Below are 19,645 nucleotides of genomic sequence, written 5' to 3'. Positions count from 1 at the left end.
AGCGCTCAATGCGACTGTTATAGTAGGGCGGAGCAGATATGACTCGTTCTCCTCCCGTTTTCCCCTTGTATGTACTCAGACTGGGCTGAGCCTGAAACCAGAGTCTCTACCGCAAGTTATACCAGTAACCAGCCCGTAGTGGATAAATCACTGGCTGCGACCAGGAGAGGATGGTTTACGGACAGCTGTAACTTCAGGGAATGCGTAACTGCAACTGCGTTTTATCCAGAAGCGCGAGCATGGCCTGTTATTTGTGTGACATGAACGTTAGATAAAGGGAGTGCACCTTGCGTCCCGGAGCATGCCGGTGACGTATGCTGCTTTACAGCATCTAGTTTGATGCGGTGAGCTAACGCTCGGGGATAATATGGATTTACCTCGTCGTTTTCCGGACCCGGTTCTCAACCCGACAGCCTTCAATGAAACCGCGACATCCCACGGTATGAATGAAACGTCTGCGACCGGATCCGGCTCCATGGTAACCAGCGCGTTAAGAAACGATCTGGGCTCCAACATTCATGTGTTAAAGACGCTAAATCTCCGCTTCCGCTGTTTCCTTTCTAAAGTTCACGAACTAGAGCGCAGAAATAAGTTATTAGAGATCCAGCTGCAGCACGCACAGGAGAAGTCCCAATACAGATTCCTGTTTTCCCGGGAACAAGCGGTCCAGACGAACCTCGAGTTGCCTTTTGCCGACAAACTGTGTCAGTCGAGACTGCCCGGTCGGATCTGGAGTTTCTCACACACCGCCAGATACGGAGGACGGTTCGAGACCCATCAGCGGCCTGGAGTGTCCTGGGTTCATCCAGACGGTGTCGGGGTTCAGGTCGACACCATCACACCTGAGCTCAGGGCCTTGTATAATGTTTTGGCCAAAGTCAAGCGAGAGAGAGACGAGTACAGGAGAAAGTAAGTTCAGCATAGTTCATTTCAAGCTTTCATCAAAATGTCCACATGTCTTCATTATGATCTTGTGTTTACCTACAAAAGTATGAAAATGAGTGTTTTCTTTATTTTGCTTCAAGTATGGAAAATACATTAAAATTAAGGACAACTATGTGCAGTAGATTTCAAACTAGGGGGACCCCCAAAAAGCTTCTAAGGGGTCCCCAGAAAATTTCAGGGGAAAAAATACAAAGGAAAAATTGTAAATTATGATGCTTTAATTTCTGTGTTCATATTTAATTGTTTAGCTCCACCATCTTGCTACATAAATATTTTGCAGTTCTGTTTTTAATTGTTTTGTATCTTTAAACGGGGGTACCTTTTGGACTCCAAGGCCCCCTATTGTATTCAGTATTCGAGGGCCCACTCACAAAAACTCACAATTTCTACCCATTAATATTACGGAGCTTGACATTAACTGCAAAGCATTTATTCATTATAAAAAAGTAAATAATAAGACATATCTTGTTTTTTATGTAGTTTAATTGTAATTTTGTCTAAATTAATTATGTCATCTTAAGGTCCCCTTAGGAAGGCCACATCCCACCTGTTGAGAACCACTGGTTTAGAGGGTTTGAAAAATTGATATAAACACTGATCTATATAAATGACTGGATTGCTACTGGCGTAATTACACTGAATTTGGTATGCCCAAACATTCTATTGAATTAATAGGGAGTTATCACATATTAATGATAAAACAGTAACTTACTAGTCCCTGTTTTTATATCTAACGTCTCACAGTACATCCACAACGCAAATGTTTTTAAGGGATACTTCACCCAAAAATGAAAATTCTGTCATCATTTAATCACCTTCGAGTTGTTCCAAATCTGTATAAATTTCTTTGTTCTGATGAAAGATATTTGGAAGAATGCGTATAACCAAACAGATTTTGCCCCCCATTGACTCCCATAGTAGGAAAAATTACTTTATAATTTTTTTTGTTCTGTTGAACACAAAAGAAGACATTTTGAAGAATGTAGGACAGCAAACAGTTCTGGGGCACTTTTGACTATCATTGTATTTTTTCCTAATATGGAAGTCAATGGGGGGAAAACTCTGTCTGGTTATAAGCATTCTTCCAAATATCTTTCTCTGTGTTCATCAGAACAAAGAAATATATACAGATTTGGAACAACTCGAATGTGAGTAAATGATGACAGAATTTTCATTCTTGGGTGAAGTATCCCTTTAAGCATGTAAATGGTTAATTATTTAAAGTCGGGAATTTTCCCGTCTTATTAGATATAGAGTGAGTTACGTTCATTTTCATTACAGTAGCGTACATATCAGATCAGCAGACTAACGATACACCTCAACATATGACAAATGTGCTTATTCTGAAATCTAAATACAGATTAATACAGGCTGTAGTAAGTCATGACGCTTTATTTCTAAACATTCACATGTGCCATTACAACAGTGTGCAATACACCTTCTATACACTGATTTCTGTATGTCGCTATTCTGCCCAAAATAAACATAAACATTGGAAAAACATCAGAAGTAACAATTAAAGCACACATGTGAACTAAAAACGAATAAACTGAAAAACGGGTTATTTTAGATCGTCATTTTGACTGTAAGTCAATGGCGCTCTCTGTCAGTTGGGCATACCAAGATGGCGGCGCGATCGCTTCCGGTGGCTTTACCTCCTGCTGTTGGTTTAGCGTTCTAGGCACAATCCAGTCATTTATATACATCGGTGGATATAAAACATGTTTTCTTGTGGACATTGTTACAGTACAAATACATTTGAATTTAAAAAGTGCCTCTAAGGGTTATGCAGCTCAACATTAAGTTTGTAAACAATTTGCAGTTTAATTTCAACCCTACTATTTTTCCAACATAGTTTACATAAAAATACATAGAAGTGGGTCCCTCAGCACAGGTTCATCATATTTAGGGCTCCTTATTGGCATCATAAAGTGTGAAAAGCCCTGCTCAATATTACCATAGCTATGGCCTATGTTACTTAAACAAAACAGGTAAATTGGTATTAGTTGTTGCTTCTGTCATCTCAGAATATTGTGTCATGGGCCACGGCTTCCAAGTTGTAACATTAAAGAAGATCCATGACTCCTTTGTGTTTATACTATAGTAAACAAAAGTGTGTATGCTTTCTAATGTATGCAGCTGTCCCTGAGGTGTGATCCTTTATAACACCTTAACAGTAAGTCTCTATCAGTAACCCCTATATGTTCTACGGTGTCCAGTTTCAAAGTGTCCTGTTTGGATTTGAAACCCAAGAAAGCAGGTTTGACATTGTATCTGTCAGAAACCATTAGCTTGTTCTCGTTTCCAAATGTGAAACCAAAAGCCATCGCATGCAAAGCCTTTCCATTGATTGAATAGATGTTGGTGGGAACTGCCCTGGAGCTTCTGTAGAATTTCATTCTCTTTTATCTACGGGGTTCAATATTTATTATTAGTTTCACGCAATGCATTTCCACCCATAATACAAAGGGAACGTCCCTGTTCAGATTCCGTGTTAACACGTGTAATTGAATGTGTCTACTGCTGGAAAAATAATGAACACAAATGATTTGCTTCAATTTATTTCTGACCAGCATATGAATGAAATGCAGTCCACTGTAGGAGCTCTTTCATTGCTGATGAATTACAGTAATGTTAAGGCATTTCCTGCCGTCAAGAACCCCAAGACAAATAAAGTATGCAGAGGCGTTTATGTGCAGTCCTGAAACAGCCTAGTAGTCATGGAGTGAATTAATCAGGACTCTTCTTTTGAAGGAAAACAGTTGTTGAATGTCTGTGGGAAGAAGCAGACTAATGAGCCACACAATGAATCATTTCCAGGTCTTGAGTGGGCTGGAAACCCCACTTTTATCAAGTAGCTGTACTATTGAGTTACTGTATCCTTTGATTATTCAGTGCTCACAATAGCTGTGCTGTTAGTAATGGGATATTTCTAAATATCCTTGAATAAACAGAGAATACAGAACACAGGAAATACAGTCGGCAAAACTTTATGACTGTGTGCTTAACCACACAAGGAGCTTATACATTATATGAGATCATGACTATATAACTGGAAATTAAGTGTGTAAATAGTACACAACATAGTATAATAGTAGTATAATGCTTTAATTTTGGCATTGCCGTCTGCTCCGCTGTCGTCTCGTGTTTGTTCTGTCTTTAGATAGAGTTTCCCAGTAGCAGCCGGTGAGTTGGGGTGGATGCTGGTGGTCTGTTGTATTAAATGTGATCTGAGACAGGTGGAAAGTGTGACGTAAGGCTCAAATAAAATATTTTATACATGTGTTTGGCAACTGACTAGTTTCTTCATTAAAGTATTTTTAAGTACTTTGTGCCAAATAAAGATGCTTTAGTGCAGTAACAAAATAATTTCTAATTTTCAATATGTTAATGTGTTGCATTTGTTAATATTAAATGCCTCGGGCTATTTTCAGTCCAAATTCACTAACTGAGGTCAAGACTTTTGTTTCTGACTTGAGCATAGAATACCAAAAAAAAAAAACTTTCATTGTTAAACCTTAATGGGAGAACAAAGTTACAAAGCTTATTTTTAAGATGAAGAGAGGCAATTCCAGCATTAGGGATGTGACATTTTTAGTCAAAGGTTGATAATTAAATTCTGAGAGAATGTATTATTACCAATATATTTAATCATGTGTTTATATTAGTTTTACTAAACCCCTGATGATAGTCCAGACATCAGAAAAATATAAATTATATAATTTTTTATAATTTAAAATATAACGTTTTTTTATTTGAAAAGAGAGACAATTTCATTTCTGTGATAAAAAAGTCCACACATTTTTAAGAGACAACATACTTAGTTTGATTTCTGTGAATTAAAATGGACAAACCACAATAGTATCCTACCCAACAAATGGAGAAGGGATGTCTCGTTATAGACCACAAAATAGTTATTTTATGGACCGATATGGATGTGACAATTCACTTACCTGACTATGGAAAACTATGCATTGAAAACAAAAAAGTGCTTTCACATGGTTATTTAAGAAAACCTTTTGTAAAAGCTTAATGTTTTTCATCTAAAGGTTGACATTCACATGGAATTGGCCGAAGACAGAAGTGATAACACTGTAAAAACAGCATAAAACTGACAAAACATTACTGACTGAACGTTTTTAAGAGCTTAACATTTCTCTAGAGAATGGAGACATTCTACCCCAGCCGTGTGTGTTTGCGTGTGTGTGCGTGTGTGTTTGCGTGTGTTTGCGTGTGTGTGCGTGTGTGCGTGCGTGCGTGCGTGCATGTGCGTGCGTGCGTGCTTGCGTGTGTGTGTGTGTGCGTGTGCGTGTGTGTGTGTTTGTTCACCCATCCTTCCATTTCTTGTGTTATGTGGAATGCTTTGTCAGGCTGATTAAATATTGGTGGGAATTCCAGCTTGCTTTGGAAGGGTTTTGATAGAGATTCAGGTTTATAGATAGTTTTAGCCTTTGCTGAAACATAAATGTGTTACTCTTGTGTTGTTAAGTAGCTCACAAAACTCCAGAACAATACAGTTCACTTTATATTTTGCATCATTTTTATAATAACGTGTATCATGTTTGTAAATTGATGGCCATTTCTGTGCGTTAGCATTGAGTGTGGCTTTGTGACTAAATGCAATCTTTCATTCATATAGCTATGAAAGATGTGCTGGGAGGGACATGAGGTTGTATCTACACACATCTAGCTGCTCCTGAGGTTATGTTTTGTGTGGCCGATCAATGGTGTGTAGATAGGAGCTACGCTTGCAGCAGTGACATCATCTCTACGGGGAATGATTAAGTACCACTCGCGTGCTAGACAGGAAATGAGCTTTGTCCCACACGGTCCGAGATCATGAGAACATTTCTAGAGGTCTGAACATTTTTACAGATCTAAGAAACAGCTATTATCTGGTTGCAGATAAAACTTCATATTAGACAACATACATTTGTTTGTAAATAAAAGACGTGCATAATGTGGACATCAGCACATTCCATGTGTAATTGTATTTCAGTGGAATTTTGGGGGGAATATGACAAAATTGTACCAAGTGTACAAATGTGGTACATGGAGCTCTGTATACTACACTTGTAAAGCACATTAAAACTGTATAAAATCTAATATGCAAATACGCAAGGGGCGTAGCATGTGTTGAGCTTTGGACGTTACAGTTCTGTGGAAATCAACATGCCCAGATTTTGTGATAACCTGCCCGTCAGTTCCTAGGAATTGTGGAATTGTTCCACCTTCTGATCATAGGTTTTACCCTTCATGACAACTGTGAGGAGGGAGAAACTCATCCGTTTAACTTATTAAGCCTTAAAATTCTGCAAATTAGGTGCTTGGCCACTTGAGTGACAAGTGGTTTCAGCAACCAGGTGCCTCGGCTCCAACCACGTCCCCCCATTTTCGATTAACCGGGAGTGACGCTCCTAAGATGGCAATGGCCAGCTCTGCCCACTTCAAAACAGCTCCTCAGAAACCTACGGGTGATGACACTACGTCCATGTTTTATACAGTCTAGGTGATAACATTCAGATCAGACAGCTGACTATCCATCCGGTCTTCACCACACTGGTGAAAATCAATGGGCTAATGACTCGTACAGATTATTCAGGCTCACCAGTTTCCCTGAAAGATGTTATTCTGCTTTTCTCCTCTGTGAGCCAGCAAGTTATTTTACGATTATGCACATGATCGAATTTCTTCAAAAGACTGTACTTTCGGCAGATACACAGATTGATTTAGAACAAAGCAAGTTTGCTAAATAGAAGCATGACTGAATGACTGGGTTATTTGTGTGCGGCTCTTTGCAAATGACAAAGATGGAGCAGAAAGCTTCATGCTTTCTAAATTTGCCTCAATGCTTTCATAAAAGCCTGGCATATACTGTATTTGATCTATAAAATCGTTTTGGCTCTCTAGTTGTATCTGCCTTTTTTCCCTGATTTATGTCTTTACAGAACTCTATACTACAGAAAGAAAGGAGGGGTTTACATCTGTGTGTGGGGGGGGGTTCTTGAGGACAGCATGTCTGAATATTGATCTGAAATGCAACACGCTCATCTTCTGTCTGAGTGCGGACACAGATGTGCACTACTGGGAACCCGAGGGAGACTGTCTGGAAATAGATCAATATATAGGTCATCTGTGCCAAAAATGACAGGATTTTTAATTTGGTTCTCTTAAAATGTGTTGAATAAAAGCAGCTGTGTTCATAGCCAGATTAGCTATAGCAATAGTAAACAAACATATTTCAATCTTTTGAAAATGAATTGGAGTATTAATGGCCTTGGTGATATTTATGTCTGTCTTGGAGTGTAAATATTTATAAGGAAAGACTGAGATCAAGCTTGGAGAAATACACGTTTGCCTCTCTATCCTTCTGTGTCTAGCCGTCTGTGTTTAATACTGTAATAAAAGCTAGATGCATTTCACATCAGTGGCTCTAGCGTTTGGTTAAAAGGGTTGGGACAGAGCAATGTTGCCAAGAGCAAGATTTTGGAGTAAGATGCAGACCTCTATCATTTCTCTCTATCTGCAGCTGTTACAGTATTAATATTTTCCTATTAATAGAAAATTAAATTGAGTTTGCAGCCCGACAGCTTAGACGTTGTGTTTGTTAAGACACAAATATAGTATATTTACTATATTTGAAAAAAATATCTTACCAAAAGAATCACCAGGAAATTCAAGTTCAGTTGTATTATTTGGATGCTAATTTACCTGTACGTGATTTTTTTTATGTGACTTTCCTAGTTTTATTCTTATAATATAATACTGCATTTACTTTTTATAACATATGAACTTTTGAAGATTCTTTACTGTGGTTTATTAAATGGTTTAGCTCTTTAATCCCAGTACATGGGGGCCCTTTGCAGGGTAAAAACAGACTCCTTTGAGCTCTTCTAATTCTTTCTGACTATCAAAGTAAGATCATAATGGAAGTTGTATAAGAAAGCAATACCCTGGGGCTTCACGGCCTCTTGTTTGAAGCGCCACAATTACATACAAGTAAAACCAACATTCAAACAAATGACAGGTGTGCTGATATTCAGTACATCACTCTTATTATTTGGCATTGATTGCACTGTATATTAATCGTAATATTATTATTTCATATTCACCATTCCCCAAACCTGACTGACTCACACATGCACACTGTCATTTCATTGATTTATTGAACCGTAGCAAATCCACAGTTATTAAACCTCTTTGATCAAACACTTCTGTGGAAGTTATAAGAGCATAAAATGATCACAGGAGTACTCATGCTAGATCTTGAGTCATTAAACTGATTAAAGATATGCTTCATGTCACATTTTTGTAACAAAAACTGCTGTCTATTTGCTCGTGAATGTGGCACATTCTGCGAGTTAAAAACAGAATATATATGGAATGCGAGAGTGATCATTTAAATGCCTAACATACCACTGAACTCCATGATTATACGGAACATCTGTACTTCAGCCCTTTACTTTCTATGCATTTTTGTTTGAGAGGGCTGGAAACTTACTGGATCACAAAATCACATACTGTCACTCCAGAAACTGCTAAAAGAATGTGAAGGTGTAGTGGCACGCCTTTATCGTGGCGTAGCCTTAAATTTAAATGGGACATTATTTGACCAAAAAAGTAAACACAAAATTAAAGACGAACCTGACTGATAGCATTATTTGTTCATAAAAAAATTAATAGATACCGTGGTAATATCGTTACCGGGAATTATTTGGCCACGATAACCATGAAGTGAAATTCTGTTAGATACACCTCTAGTCTGTGTTGTTCAAGCTAAATTTTCTCTAGATTCAGATGTCCATATGCAGGATAAACTAGACTATGGGTGCGACTTGGTTTGTCTCTTTGGGGACGTAACGCTTTGAAGGTCTTCACAGGTCTTTACGTCCTCTGCTTTGGTCTCTGCTTGATCTTTTTCGCCCTGTTCAGTTCTACTCTTTTGATGTGGTTTACAATAACAATGTCACAGGCAGAACTGTTGACCTATAACAGTTTTGTCTATACATGTCCGGCTCTTTCTTCACCTACAATGGCTCTTTGAGACATCGGCAGCAAATGTTATTTGAACTCTCCCATAAACTGAATAATGTCTCGAAATTGATTGACTCTGGCTGACAAAAACCATGTTGACAGTGATGGCATATGGTGGAAAACAATGAAAGCGTTTCTTCCTCATTGTGTAATGTCTCTCATAGTTGGGTTCTATAGCAACAAAGATGAACAGATGTCAATAGAAAACAATGTCTGGGATATTTTTATTATTTCATATGTGTAAACATGTGCTAGACTATCTTTGATGTCTCGCTGGTTTCTCAGTGTCTTGCTTTGCGTTTTCAAGGCGTATTTGTTTGATTCTTATATCCAAAGCAACTTACAATGAAATTGGGTAAACTTTATATAAAGTATATAAAATATAAGCATAACATAAAAATAAAAGAAAAAAAAGTGTCTGTAACTGCGTACTATGTGAATATTACCTTCAAGGATCAGGTCAGCTCCATAAGGCACATACTTTAATATATCCGAATAACTTGTGTGAGTAAATAATACAAGAATTTACATTTTCTGGTAATCTAACCCTTTAAATAATATTTGCCCATGAACAATGCAAAAAAAAAAATTACTGCGTAGATGAGCACACGAATACATCCAAGTGTGAACAGACCCTTGGAGTTGGGAATTTAAGAGCTTTCTTCATTTCCACATAGTCACACTACGAGTTTCACTTTGTATTGTATCCAGTAGCTTTTGGATTAAATGAAAGCTCTCATGTGCAGCGATTGGTTTGGGAATCTCAAAGAGACAAGCGGCAGAGGAAACAAGAGGAGTGTGATTCTCATGACCTTCGGGTGATGTCTAGTCAGCTCCACTAGATCTCAATGACATTCGGATCACATTGTACGTGCATTGTCAGCCACATCCATGACATTTGTCTACACCAATGTCTATCCTCAATGCATGAATTATAATTTAGTAGTTACTTATGGTAAGTAGAATGTCTGGACTAGAAAGAAAGTGCTACCACTTTATAAGGTCATTGTCAAGCATGTGTAGACCCAGTGTAGTACTATTTGTTTGAGTTTTACTTTTTGTAAAACCTCTTTATTACCCTTAAAGATGCACATTCTTTTCATTCCTGGCCAACAGGTCATCTTAACATAGCAAGAGCGGCTCTTTGTTCTGAGCAGATGATCATGGCTGGATGTTGTCTGGTTGAGTCAGCGCTTGCCCTCCAGCTCTTGGCAGGTGTCTTGATGGCTGGACTCAGGCAGTCTGTCAGCCAATATAAGTGCAGACAAATGGAGTCTATAATCACTTGAGCATGGGAGAAACAAGGGTCTAGAGTTTACACAAGTGAATCAGTCATCCTTTAATTTCAACAGTGAGGAATTCTAGTGCATAACTGACCACCGAATCGGAGCAGAGGAATCTTTTGTCAGAGAGATGTGCAAAGCACGTTAACCTGCTTTACAATGGCTAGATGCTAGTTTATTAAGTCTGAAAGAAGTTTGTTGAATAGGTTGTGTAACTTTGTCGCATTTAAGTTTAGCCAAGTAATGGTTCTTCTACTGGTATCCCAAAATAATACTGCTGGCTAGAAATACTTTTAACTTGTTAGCTAATGTAATTTTTTATCAGAAATAATCTACAGGGACTCTGTTCTTTGTGGATGTGTACCATAAGTTAAGATTGGGCCACAAAAGTGTGCATGCGCAGTAATGTTTGTTTATGTTGTTGCTTTGAAACTGTCTATACAGTAATGGCCAAAAGTGATGTCTGGAGGCCTATTTGTACAATATTTGCTTTCTCAAGTTACATGAAAACATCAAAATATGAGCTCTATGGTACATATAACACTAAACTTTTATGATGTTTATTGGACAAAATTATTAGGTATATTAGAGAGTATGGATTTAATTGGAATATGCAAAAAATACATAGAAAAACCACATGCTCACTGGAATAAAGCATTGACTGCAATTTTGTCATTTATTTATATTTTTTGATCCAAGTCATTAAATATCCTATTTTACAGTCATTCTTCTGTGCGTTTACTCTGTAAGCTTTGTACATATGTTGTAATGTATTTGCTAACCCTCCTTTAATTCTCAATGCTGAGCTTCAGTTTACAATACAAACACAACTATGCAACATGTCAACAAACTTTATAAATACATTTTTAATAATATATTTGAATAATTGGTAAAGACATTCATTGTTCAGAATTAGATGACTTTTGGCCACTACTAATATATAAATCAAAGACTATATGGGTCCCATTAAGTAAATCATAATAAATAACAACATTTTTGTGTCATGATATTTCACGCATTGTGTTTTTTAACACACGAGTCATTTTGTGTTGATTTTGTGTTAAAGGACCATTGTGTCATTTTTAGCAGCATCTAGCAGCTGTGGTTGCGAATTGCAACCAACGGGTCACTCCACTCCCCTCCATTCTGAAGCACTACGGAGCCTGAGAGAGGATTATGATGTCGTCAAGTTTTCACTTTTTGCCCAAAGGATATAACGTACGAAAGTCTAGAGCAGGGGTTCCCAAACTTTTCAGCCCACACGCATAATGACAACACAAAAGAACACAGTCTAACATAATATTATTTTATAGTAATTTATTCATTACTTTACTTGTTGTTATACATAAACCATGAACTATTACTACAGATGGTCAAATTTCATCAAACTGATTAGAGTGCTGATGGATGTCCTCTTTGTGCAAACGTCGGCCTCTTTTCGTGCCTGAGGACGATAGCCTCTCTGAACTACTCTAAACTACTTAAAGCCTGAAAAGTAATATGTGTGCACATATGGGGATGTTTAACGTGGTGCTGTAAATTGACTTGCTGCGCCTAACCTAATGCGGTTGCTAATGTCGTTAATGTGACGTAATCACCTCAGGGGTCACGATCGAGGGGAAGGAAATTTGAAAGGCTGATGGCTTTTTATTTGCATGGTTTTATTTTCGACTAATATTTTTATTTTGTTACACTTATTGATAAAATACGCTATTTATAATAATTAAAAAATGATTTCTGGGAATCATCTTGCGGTATATTATATTGCATTTCTGTCGATAGATCCTCCAAAAAATTGCACACTGGTCCTTTAAGTAAATTAAAGAGACAACACAAGGATGTCCTTGTGTTCACTTAAGGACAGATCGTATTGTTTTACCAACAGTTTTTAGAGTGAGTGTGTAGTCTTTATTTATCTTGAAACCATTACATTGGCTTCTGGAACAAGGCACAATATTTTTGCCTTTGATCTTTTCTGCTGCTAATGTTGTATTTGCATATTCTGCTATGTAGTACCGTCACTATAGTGATTTTAACTGAGCTTGTTATTGTGGCTTCAAGCAACATTAAAACACTCAGTGTTTCTTAATAGTCATTGGCAGTGGTTGGATACTGAATTATTTTATTTCTCAAAGGTCTTTTACGTCCTTTAAAACAAAGAAAAAAATATAGACAGTAAATAATTTAGATTTTTTGTATTCATACTCTATTTATGCAAATGTATGTATTAACATGCCGGATTAAATGCACATTCTGAACTGTTCACATTGAAGCCACATTGCAAAATCATATTTTTTATGGTTGTTTTGTCCGCCGAAGAACAGATCTACATCACATGCAAGGGAGGAAAAGGAATTGGGCCACAGTCGGTTGCGCTATGAACCATTGACATGCCTTGCCCATTTCTTCCAAGTACAATCCATTCCCATGTGGGCTGTTATTGTGTTTGTGTTCCAGATGGGAGGAGGAGGTGTCCAAACGTCAGCAGATGGAGGCCTTGGTGGAGACCTTACAGGAGGTGAGGTGCTATATCCACATAGCTGCGTGTGTTGCTGTTAAAGAATACTAGCACGTGTGTATGAAGCTCAGATTGTTCTCCATACAGAATGTTCAATCATCTGAAGCTGTGCAGGGAGAACTGAATGAGAGGATGGAACGCCTTAAATCAGAGCTGGTGGTCTTCAAGAGCCTCATGCCTAATGATGTAAGTTACACCATATATGAAGCGTTTACTCTGTCTGTTCCAGCTTCAGCACACACCACCTTATGCAAGACATGCAAATATATATTGACACAAGTTTACATAAGCACCCCATTTTAAAACACTGATAATGAGGATAGATGATACAAATGTGTAATTTGGCTGCGCCTATGAAACGGCAATTTATTCCAAACGTCCACTAATAAAGATCGCAAGACTGACTCGGTCAGGGAAATGAAGCTGGCATCAGGTTGAATAGGTGCTTATAGATCTGTGAGGACAAGTGAGAAGAGGATCAGCCAGGCTTCAGAAACAGAAGCATATTGTTCTCTGGCATTGAGTGAACTCTGCTCAGCCTCAGTAATAAAACACAGCCGAGTGCCGCCTCCCTGGATATGTTCCTGTGTGAATGCTCACCGCTGCAGTGATTCTCAAAAGAAAGCTCCACCATCTGTTCTAGCCAACTGAACCGGTCGTATTTTATCAGCCTTTGGAGGTTTTTGAGGCTTGCTAACCTGGAAACAAGCTGCGTAATGCTGCATATTCATCAACCAAATCAATGTCCTCTGCTAACTCGTTGACCGGCGTTCAGCAGTAACTGGAGTCTCTTATTCATGATGGAACAGAATTTCAGATTCATTTTTACACGTACATTTTTAAAAGGTGTCAGAGAATTCTATGATACGATCATGATATGATGAAGTTTAACGTATTCAGTCTTGATGTTAGGAAATGTTAAAGAGATCACCTAAATAAAAGAATTCTGCCATCATTTAGTCACCCTCATGTTGTTCAAAACCTGTATGTCTCTTTCTACTGTGTAACACTAAAGAAGATATTTTGAGAAATGGTTTTGTGTCCATATGATGGAAGTCAAAGGGGACATGGCAACATCATTCCATGTAGAAATAGCTCATTCTAAGGTAATAAACACACAACACTTCATTATGTAAGGTCTTTACCTCTGAAGGCATATTTATGTATATTATATTGCATTTCTGTCGATAGAGCCTCCAAAAAAATACACTGGTCCTTTAAGTAAATAAAAGAGGATTAAGGACTTAAGGACAGACAGTTTTTAGAGTGAGTGTGTAGTCATTATTTATCTTGAAACCATTACATTGGCTTCTGGAACAAGGCACAATATTTTTGCCTTTGATCTTTTCTGCTGCTAATGTTGTATTTGCATATTCTGCTATGTAGTACCGTCACTATAGTGATTTTAACTGAGCTTGTTATTGTGGCTTCAAGCAACATTAAAACACTCAGTGTTTCTTAATAGTCATTGGCAGTGGTTGGATACTGAATTTTACGTCCGTTAAAACAAAGAGAAAAAAATATAGACAATAAGTATTTGTGTGAATTTTATTGTATACATATTTAAGCAAATGTACTGTATCAATATGCCGGATTAAATGCACATTCTGAACTGTTCACATTGAAGCCACATTGCAAAATCGTATTTTTTGGTTGTTTTGTCCGCCAAAGAACAGATCTACATCACATGCGAGGGAGGAAAAGGAATTGGGCCACAGTCGGTTGATCGATGTCTCTTTCTACTGTGTAACACCAAAGAAGATATTTTGAGAAATGGTTTTGTGTCCATATGATGGAAGTCAAAGGGGACCAATGTTGTTGGTTACTAATGTTCTTAAAGGAATAATCTTTTGTGTTTTGCAGTATAAAGTAAGTCATACAGGTTTGGTATGATGTGAGGGTGAGTTAATGGTGAAAGAATTTTAATTTTGGGGTGGACTATGCCTTTTGTTACTCAGTTGGGCGTTCTACTTAATGACATTGTCATGATTTCACCCTTTTAAAGGCCGTGTCTGACTTGGACACTAAAATCCAGGAGAAAGCCATGAAGGTTGACATGGACATCTGTAGACGCATCGACATCACAGCCAAGCTCTGTGACGTAGCACAGCAGAGGAACTCGGAGGACGTGACCAAGATATTACACGGCAGCCATTCCAGAGCTCCTCCAGAGCAGAAGGGGGTATGAGAACTTAAACTCACAATGATGCACAACTTCAGATCATTCAATATTGTGTTAATCGTGGGTGCTGTAAGGTCTTTCTAGATCACAGATTGTGCAATCTAAGCAAGTCTGTATATGTGTGGGTGTTGCAGGGGATGGTGGTATGCAGGAAGAAAGAGAGTAAGGGTGTGTCAGAAGAGCATGTGGAGACCGAGGTTGATTCAGGTCCCTCTGAGGAGGAGATTCCTGGATCTCTCAACATCACAGATGAGATGAAACGCATGCTCAACCAGCTGTGAGTCTCTCTTTCTGCCCATAATCATTCTGATGTGCTTTTATGTGTCGAAATTCTGTCATCATTTACTCGCCCTCCTGCCATTTTAAACCTGTATGACTTTCTTTCTTCTGTAGAACACAAAAGATATTTTGAAGAAAGTTGGTAACTGAAAGGCGCAGGCACCCATTCACTTCTTTTGGATGAACACAAAACCAATGCAAGTGAATTGGGTGCCAGTTAAAGGGATAGTTCAACCCAAAAATGAAAATTCTGTCATTTACTTATTTTTTTCCCTACTATGGCAGTAACTGGGGGATGAGATTTTTTTGGTTTGACATTCTTCCAAATATCTTTGTGTTTAGCAGAACAAAGAAATTTAGGCAGATTTGGAACAATCTGAGGGTGAGTAAATGATGACAGAATTTTTATTTTAGGGTGTACTATCCCTTTAACATCCTTATTCTGCGGAAAAAAGAAAGTCATACAGGTTTGATGGGAAGAGGGTGAGTAAATGATGAGAGAATTTTTTATCTTTGGGTGAACTATCACTTTAAACACTTATATTCGGCAACTTGGCAGCCTACACATGTCAATCATTACAGATGTCATTTACATAGAAGTTTATAAGATAAAGTACCTTTAACAGAATTGTTTCAGCAGCCTTGAATTTATTGTTAGGCTCTTTAAAAAAACCTTTGTCTTGTTTTACGAAGACTTACTGCCACCTAGTGTTCCCAACGTGAAATTGGTCATTTTTTATATGTTACATTTAGTTGAATGTGCTTTTGTCATCTTATTTTTTTACGGTTTATTTTTATATTGCTAAATGAGTTTAATACAATTTATTTTCATTTAATATTTTAGTGCACCAACCTTATTCTAGTTTTAAAACTGAAACATTTTTGTTAAGTGTAGATTTTTCAAGTAATATTTATGCCAATGTTTTATCTGATTTCAACTAACAAAAAGGTTTTAATAGTTCTAGTTTAAGCAAACTTGGTTTGAGATCTTTAATTTAACAGTTCTCTTACTAAGCATCCCTGTCCTTTGTTCATTGTTATATGTCCGTCTTCCACCTACCCGTTTTGTTTTAATCCCTTTACAATATAGCATTTGATCTGTTGATTTTCCTTTTCTACTTCCCGTGTTTCCGCTCTTATTTCCTCCCTTTCTGTCTGCTGTCCACGCACATGCAGAAGTTGCTCAGCTAATTGGTTTGTTGGCAGGCGGGAAACGTTTGAGTTTGACGACGACTGTGACAGTCTGGCGTGGGAAGAGACAGAAGACACTCTTTTGCTGTGGGAGGATTTCAGAAACTACCACAGTCTGAACTTGACCACCGCCCCTAACACCACTGCTGCTACTGGCTCGGTTACCACGGTGACCTGCTCCTCTGACTCCCATGGAGAAACCCACGAGCAGGTACCTTATAAATGACTGTATAAAACTTTCTACTTGAAATGTTTCTCATGGCTAGATGCCTTAATATTATTGACTATAAAATTGGTGAACACATGCTAATGCAGTAATACATGTTTTCCTAATAGGATGGAAGTCTTGGCAGTCTCATAAATGAAACCGAATCGCTCTTTAAAACCAGAGAGCAGGAGTATCAGGACACCATCGGACAGATTGAAGTGAGAAAACACTTGTGAATGAGACGTTTCACCCAATATTCTTGCTTTATTTTGGTTGTTTTGTTGTTAATCCATCATCTTTCTTCCATAGTTGGAACTGGCCACGGCCAAGAATGACATGAACAGGCATCTGCACGAGTACATGGAGATGTGCAGTATGAAGAGGGGGTTAGATGTGCAGATGGAGACCTGTCGGAGGCTTATCCAGAGCTCGGCCACCCCCGGCAGGTTGGTTTGACAATTGTCTGTGTTCACAGAGAACGAAAGTCAATGTGCTGCTTGTGCAGCTGTAGGCTAAATAGATGTTTCTAATGATATTTTCTTGAGCGTTTAGCACAAACGTATCTCTTCTATTTTGTGATGCAGACAATCTCCATCGCTCAGCTCTGTGGCCAGCAGCGATTCTGGAAACACGGATGATATTCAGGATGAGCTGGAGCACGATGGAGTGAGAGATGGAGAAAAGGAAGGGCCGGTGGAGGTGAACGGAGACATTAGATGATGATCTGCATTCTCTGTGGACCAGGCACTCTTTTAGGTCTCTGGTCTCTGTTTTTTACACAATATGAATGAGTGTGGATTTTTCCAAAGAGCAAGTATTGGTGCTTTATATGCTGTCTTAGAGCGGGACCAGCCGAACAGCAGCTGTTCTCTCCTCATCAGCACTGCCAAAGCATGCCTCCACAGTCTTCCTCACTAGCTTTATTTACAACTCGAACTACAGGTCACAATCTTCTTAACAGTTATGAATATCAAGATACATTTGCAAATATTGTACAGTAACGTGCATAGTTTCTGTAATCATGCTCACCTGTTTACATGAATCAAGGCAGGTTGTCTTTAAATGAAAGACTGAAATCAATAGCTGTGCTACTTTATAAAAATAACATTTATTCAAGAAATTCAACTTTCAGTTTGAAGTCAACGTAAAATCCGTTTTGAAACCCGTTTTAACCCAATATGACATATTTTAACTCGCATTGTTAACAAATGCAAAGCCTGCATAGCTTTTATGCGGTTTGTTAACTTTATCCACTATACCGTGAAGCCTAAGTTACATAACATGAAAGAGAAGTCATTTTATAGTAAGTGCATGTTGTTATATTTTAAATAAGGATTACAAAGTTAGAAAAATTGTGTTTAGAATAACATGCACTTATGGAACACATTAATAAGGTCAGTTTTGATTTCATGTTGACGTTAAATGACAGTTTAAAATACACTATGGAGGAATGTGTTACTCTATAACAAGCTCTGGAATAAGTTTAAGTTTTACTGTGACCGTAGATCAGCCGTGCATTAGGCTTTCTAAAAATATCTGTTCGCATCTTTTAACAGTGTTCAACTTTTGCTCAAAACCACTGTGCACTGAGATCTATGCAATAATTTAACCTGGGCTAACTTCATGTTCAGTTATTCTCTTCACTGGAAAATGTTTTATTATCCTTGAGTGCAGTTTTTCACCATATTTCTTTTTTATTGGGCAAGTGTTTCAGAGTTTGGAGAATAGATGTCAAAGTCAAACCCAAACCCATGTGCCTATAATATGCTGTATACTGTGTCTCAGTTGCCTTATTATGTGTTCTCTAAAACATTTGAATATATGTTTTGTTTTATTATAAACCATGGGAATTAGACATGAGCCCTAAATCACAGCTGTCAAACGCATTTCATTTATGAGTAAAAAGGTGTGAAATTAGATCCGTTTTGAAGATCTCAAGATCTGGAAGTCATACCGATAGCTGTCCTCAGGTTTTGGCAAATTTGCTACTGAATATTTTGCTATCTGTATATAGGTCATTCTGAAGAAGCAGCACCATTTGTGCTAGAAATTGAAGAAAAAAAATACTAAACATAACCACTGTTGTGGAGTTCTCAATCAATATGTCTGTTACCCCTTATCATTACTAACCCGGAAGTACTCAAGTATTAAAACCCAGTCCCACTCCAAGTTTATTGATATAACTACGGTAACTACATAATTCCATAGTATCACTCAGGTTTGGTGTGCCTTAAAAATATTGTAACTATAAAATATGTTTCAAAAAAACATCTTTTAACATGTTTTGTCAACCCTGTTACATTTAAAATGTTATATGGAACAGGCTTGAAGATCACTGCACCGCAATCACATCATTTACAATCAGTACATATTTGTATCCTGTGCCTAGAATAATATTTATTCCTGTTAGAAATTTGATCACTATTCAATATCTGAATATCTGTTTCAGCTTGACAAGGCCAGTACGCACAACCTCTGTTTGAACCATGTGGTCACTGTTTTAAATTTCATGTCAAAAAGATCAAAATGTTTTTAATGAGGGGAATGTCACAGGATTGCAAAGGAAATGAAAAAGCATGTGGCAAAAAAATAACTACATGGAAAGTGAACAGACAGAAACAGTCATTTTAAATAGGTTCGGTTCAACATTCAGTTACAACAAAAATGGCACCTAAGAATGACCTATCCACTTCCCTACCCCCTAAATATGTTTTTGGCTTTTTGTATTCAACAGATTTTGTTTTTGAATGTATAATGGATGGCATTGGTTTCAGTTTTTTATTAACTTTTATTCATTGAATCACATGTAATTATTGATTATGGGAGGAAAACTATCTGGGTAATCTAGAGATTTGCAGTTATTCCTTTTGTAATGAATGGAATTGAATCATTCTGAGCTATATTTTGTGTGTGGATGTCTGGAAATCTGAAGGACTATGCAAGTCTTATTTTATGCTGGTTTTAAATAAAAAACACTTTGCATTATCACTGTTTCATGACAATAT

At 37.6% G+C, this 19,645-nt stretch overlaps 1 protein-coding gene across 1 annotated transcript; it reads left to right on the top strand.

The window, feature by feature from the left end:
* The first annotated feature begins 62 nt into the window (after nt 1-62).
* Nucleotides 63-19,619, top strand: iffo2a (intermediate filament family orphan 2a). Its single transcript, XM_057362974.1, has 9 exons — nt 63-909; nt 12,720-12,780; nt 12,868-12,966; nt 14,786-14,962; nt 15,097-15,239; nt 16,448-16,643; nt 16,769-16,858; nt 16,950-17,086; nt 17,225-19,619. The coding sequence occupies exons 1-9, from the start codon at nt 368-370 to the stop codon at nt 17,358-17,360; spliced, it is 1,581 nt and encodes a 526-aa protein (XP_057218957.1). The 5' UTR covers nt 63-367; the 3' UTR covers nt 17,361-19,619.
* The last annotated feature ends 26 nt before the right edge of the window (nt 19,620-19,645 follow it).

Source organism: Triplophysa rosa, linkage group LG21 (assembly GCF_024868665.1).
Source record: "Triplophysa rosa linkage group LG21, Trosa_1v2, whole genome shotgun sequence".
Taxonomy (NCBI): domain Eukaryota; kingdom Metazoa; phylum Chordata; class Actinopteri; order Cypriniformes; family Nemacheilidae; genus Triplophysa; species Triplophysa rosa.
This window is presented reverse-complemented; position numbering and strand designations above follow the sequence as displayed.

Coding starts and splice junctions, on each gene's coding strand:
- iffo2a (XM_057362974.1), top strand. CDS start 368: ATGGATTTACCTCGTCGTTTTCCGGACCCGGTTCTCAACCCGACAGCC. Junction 910..12,719: donor AGAGACGAGTACAGGAGAAA/GTAAGTTCAGCA, acceptor TTTGTGTTCCAG/ATGGGAGGAGGAGGTGTCCA. Junction 12,781..12,867: donor TGGTGGAGACCTTACAGGAG/GTGAGGTGCTAT, acceptor TTCTCCATACAG/AATGTTCAATCATCTGAAGC.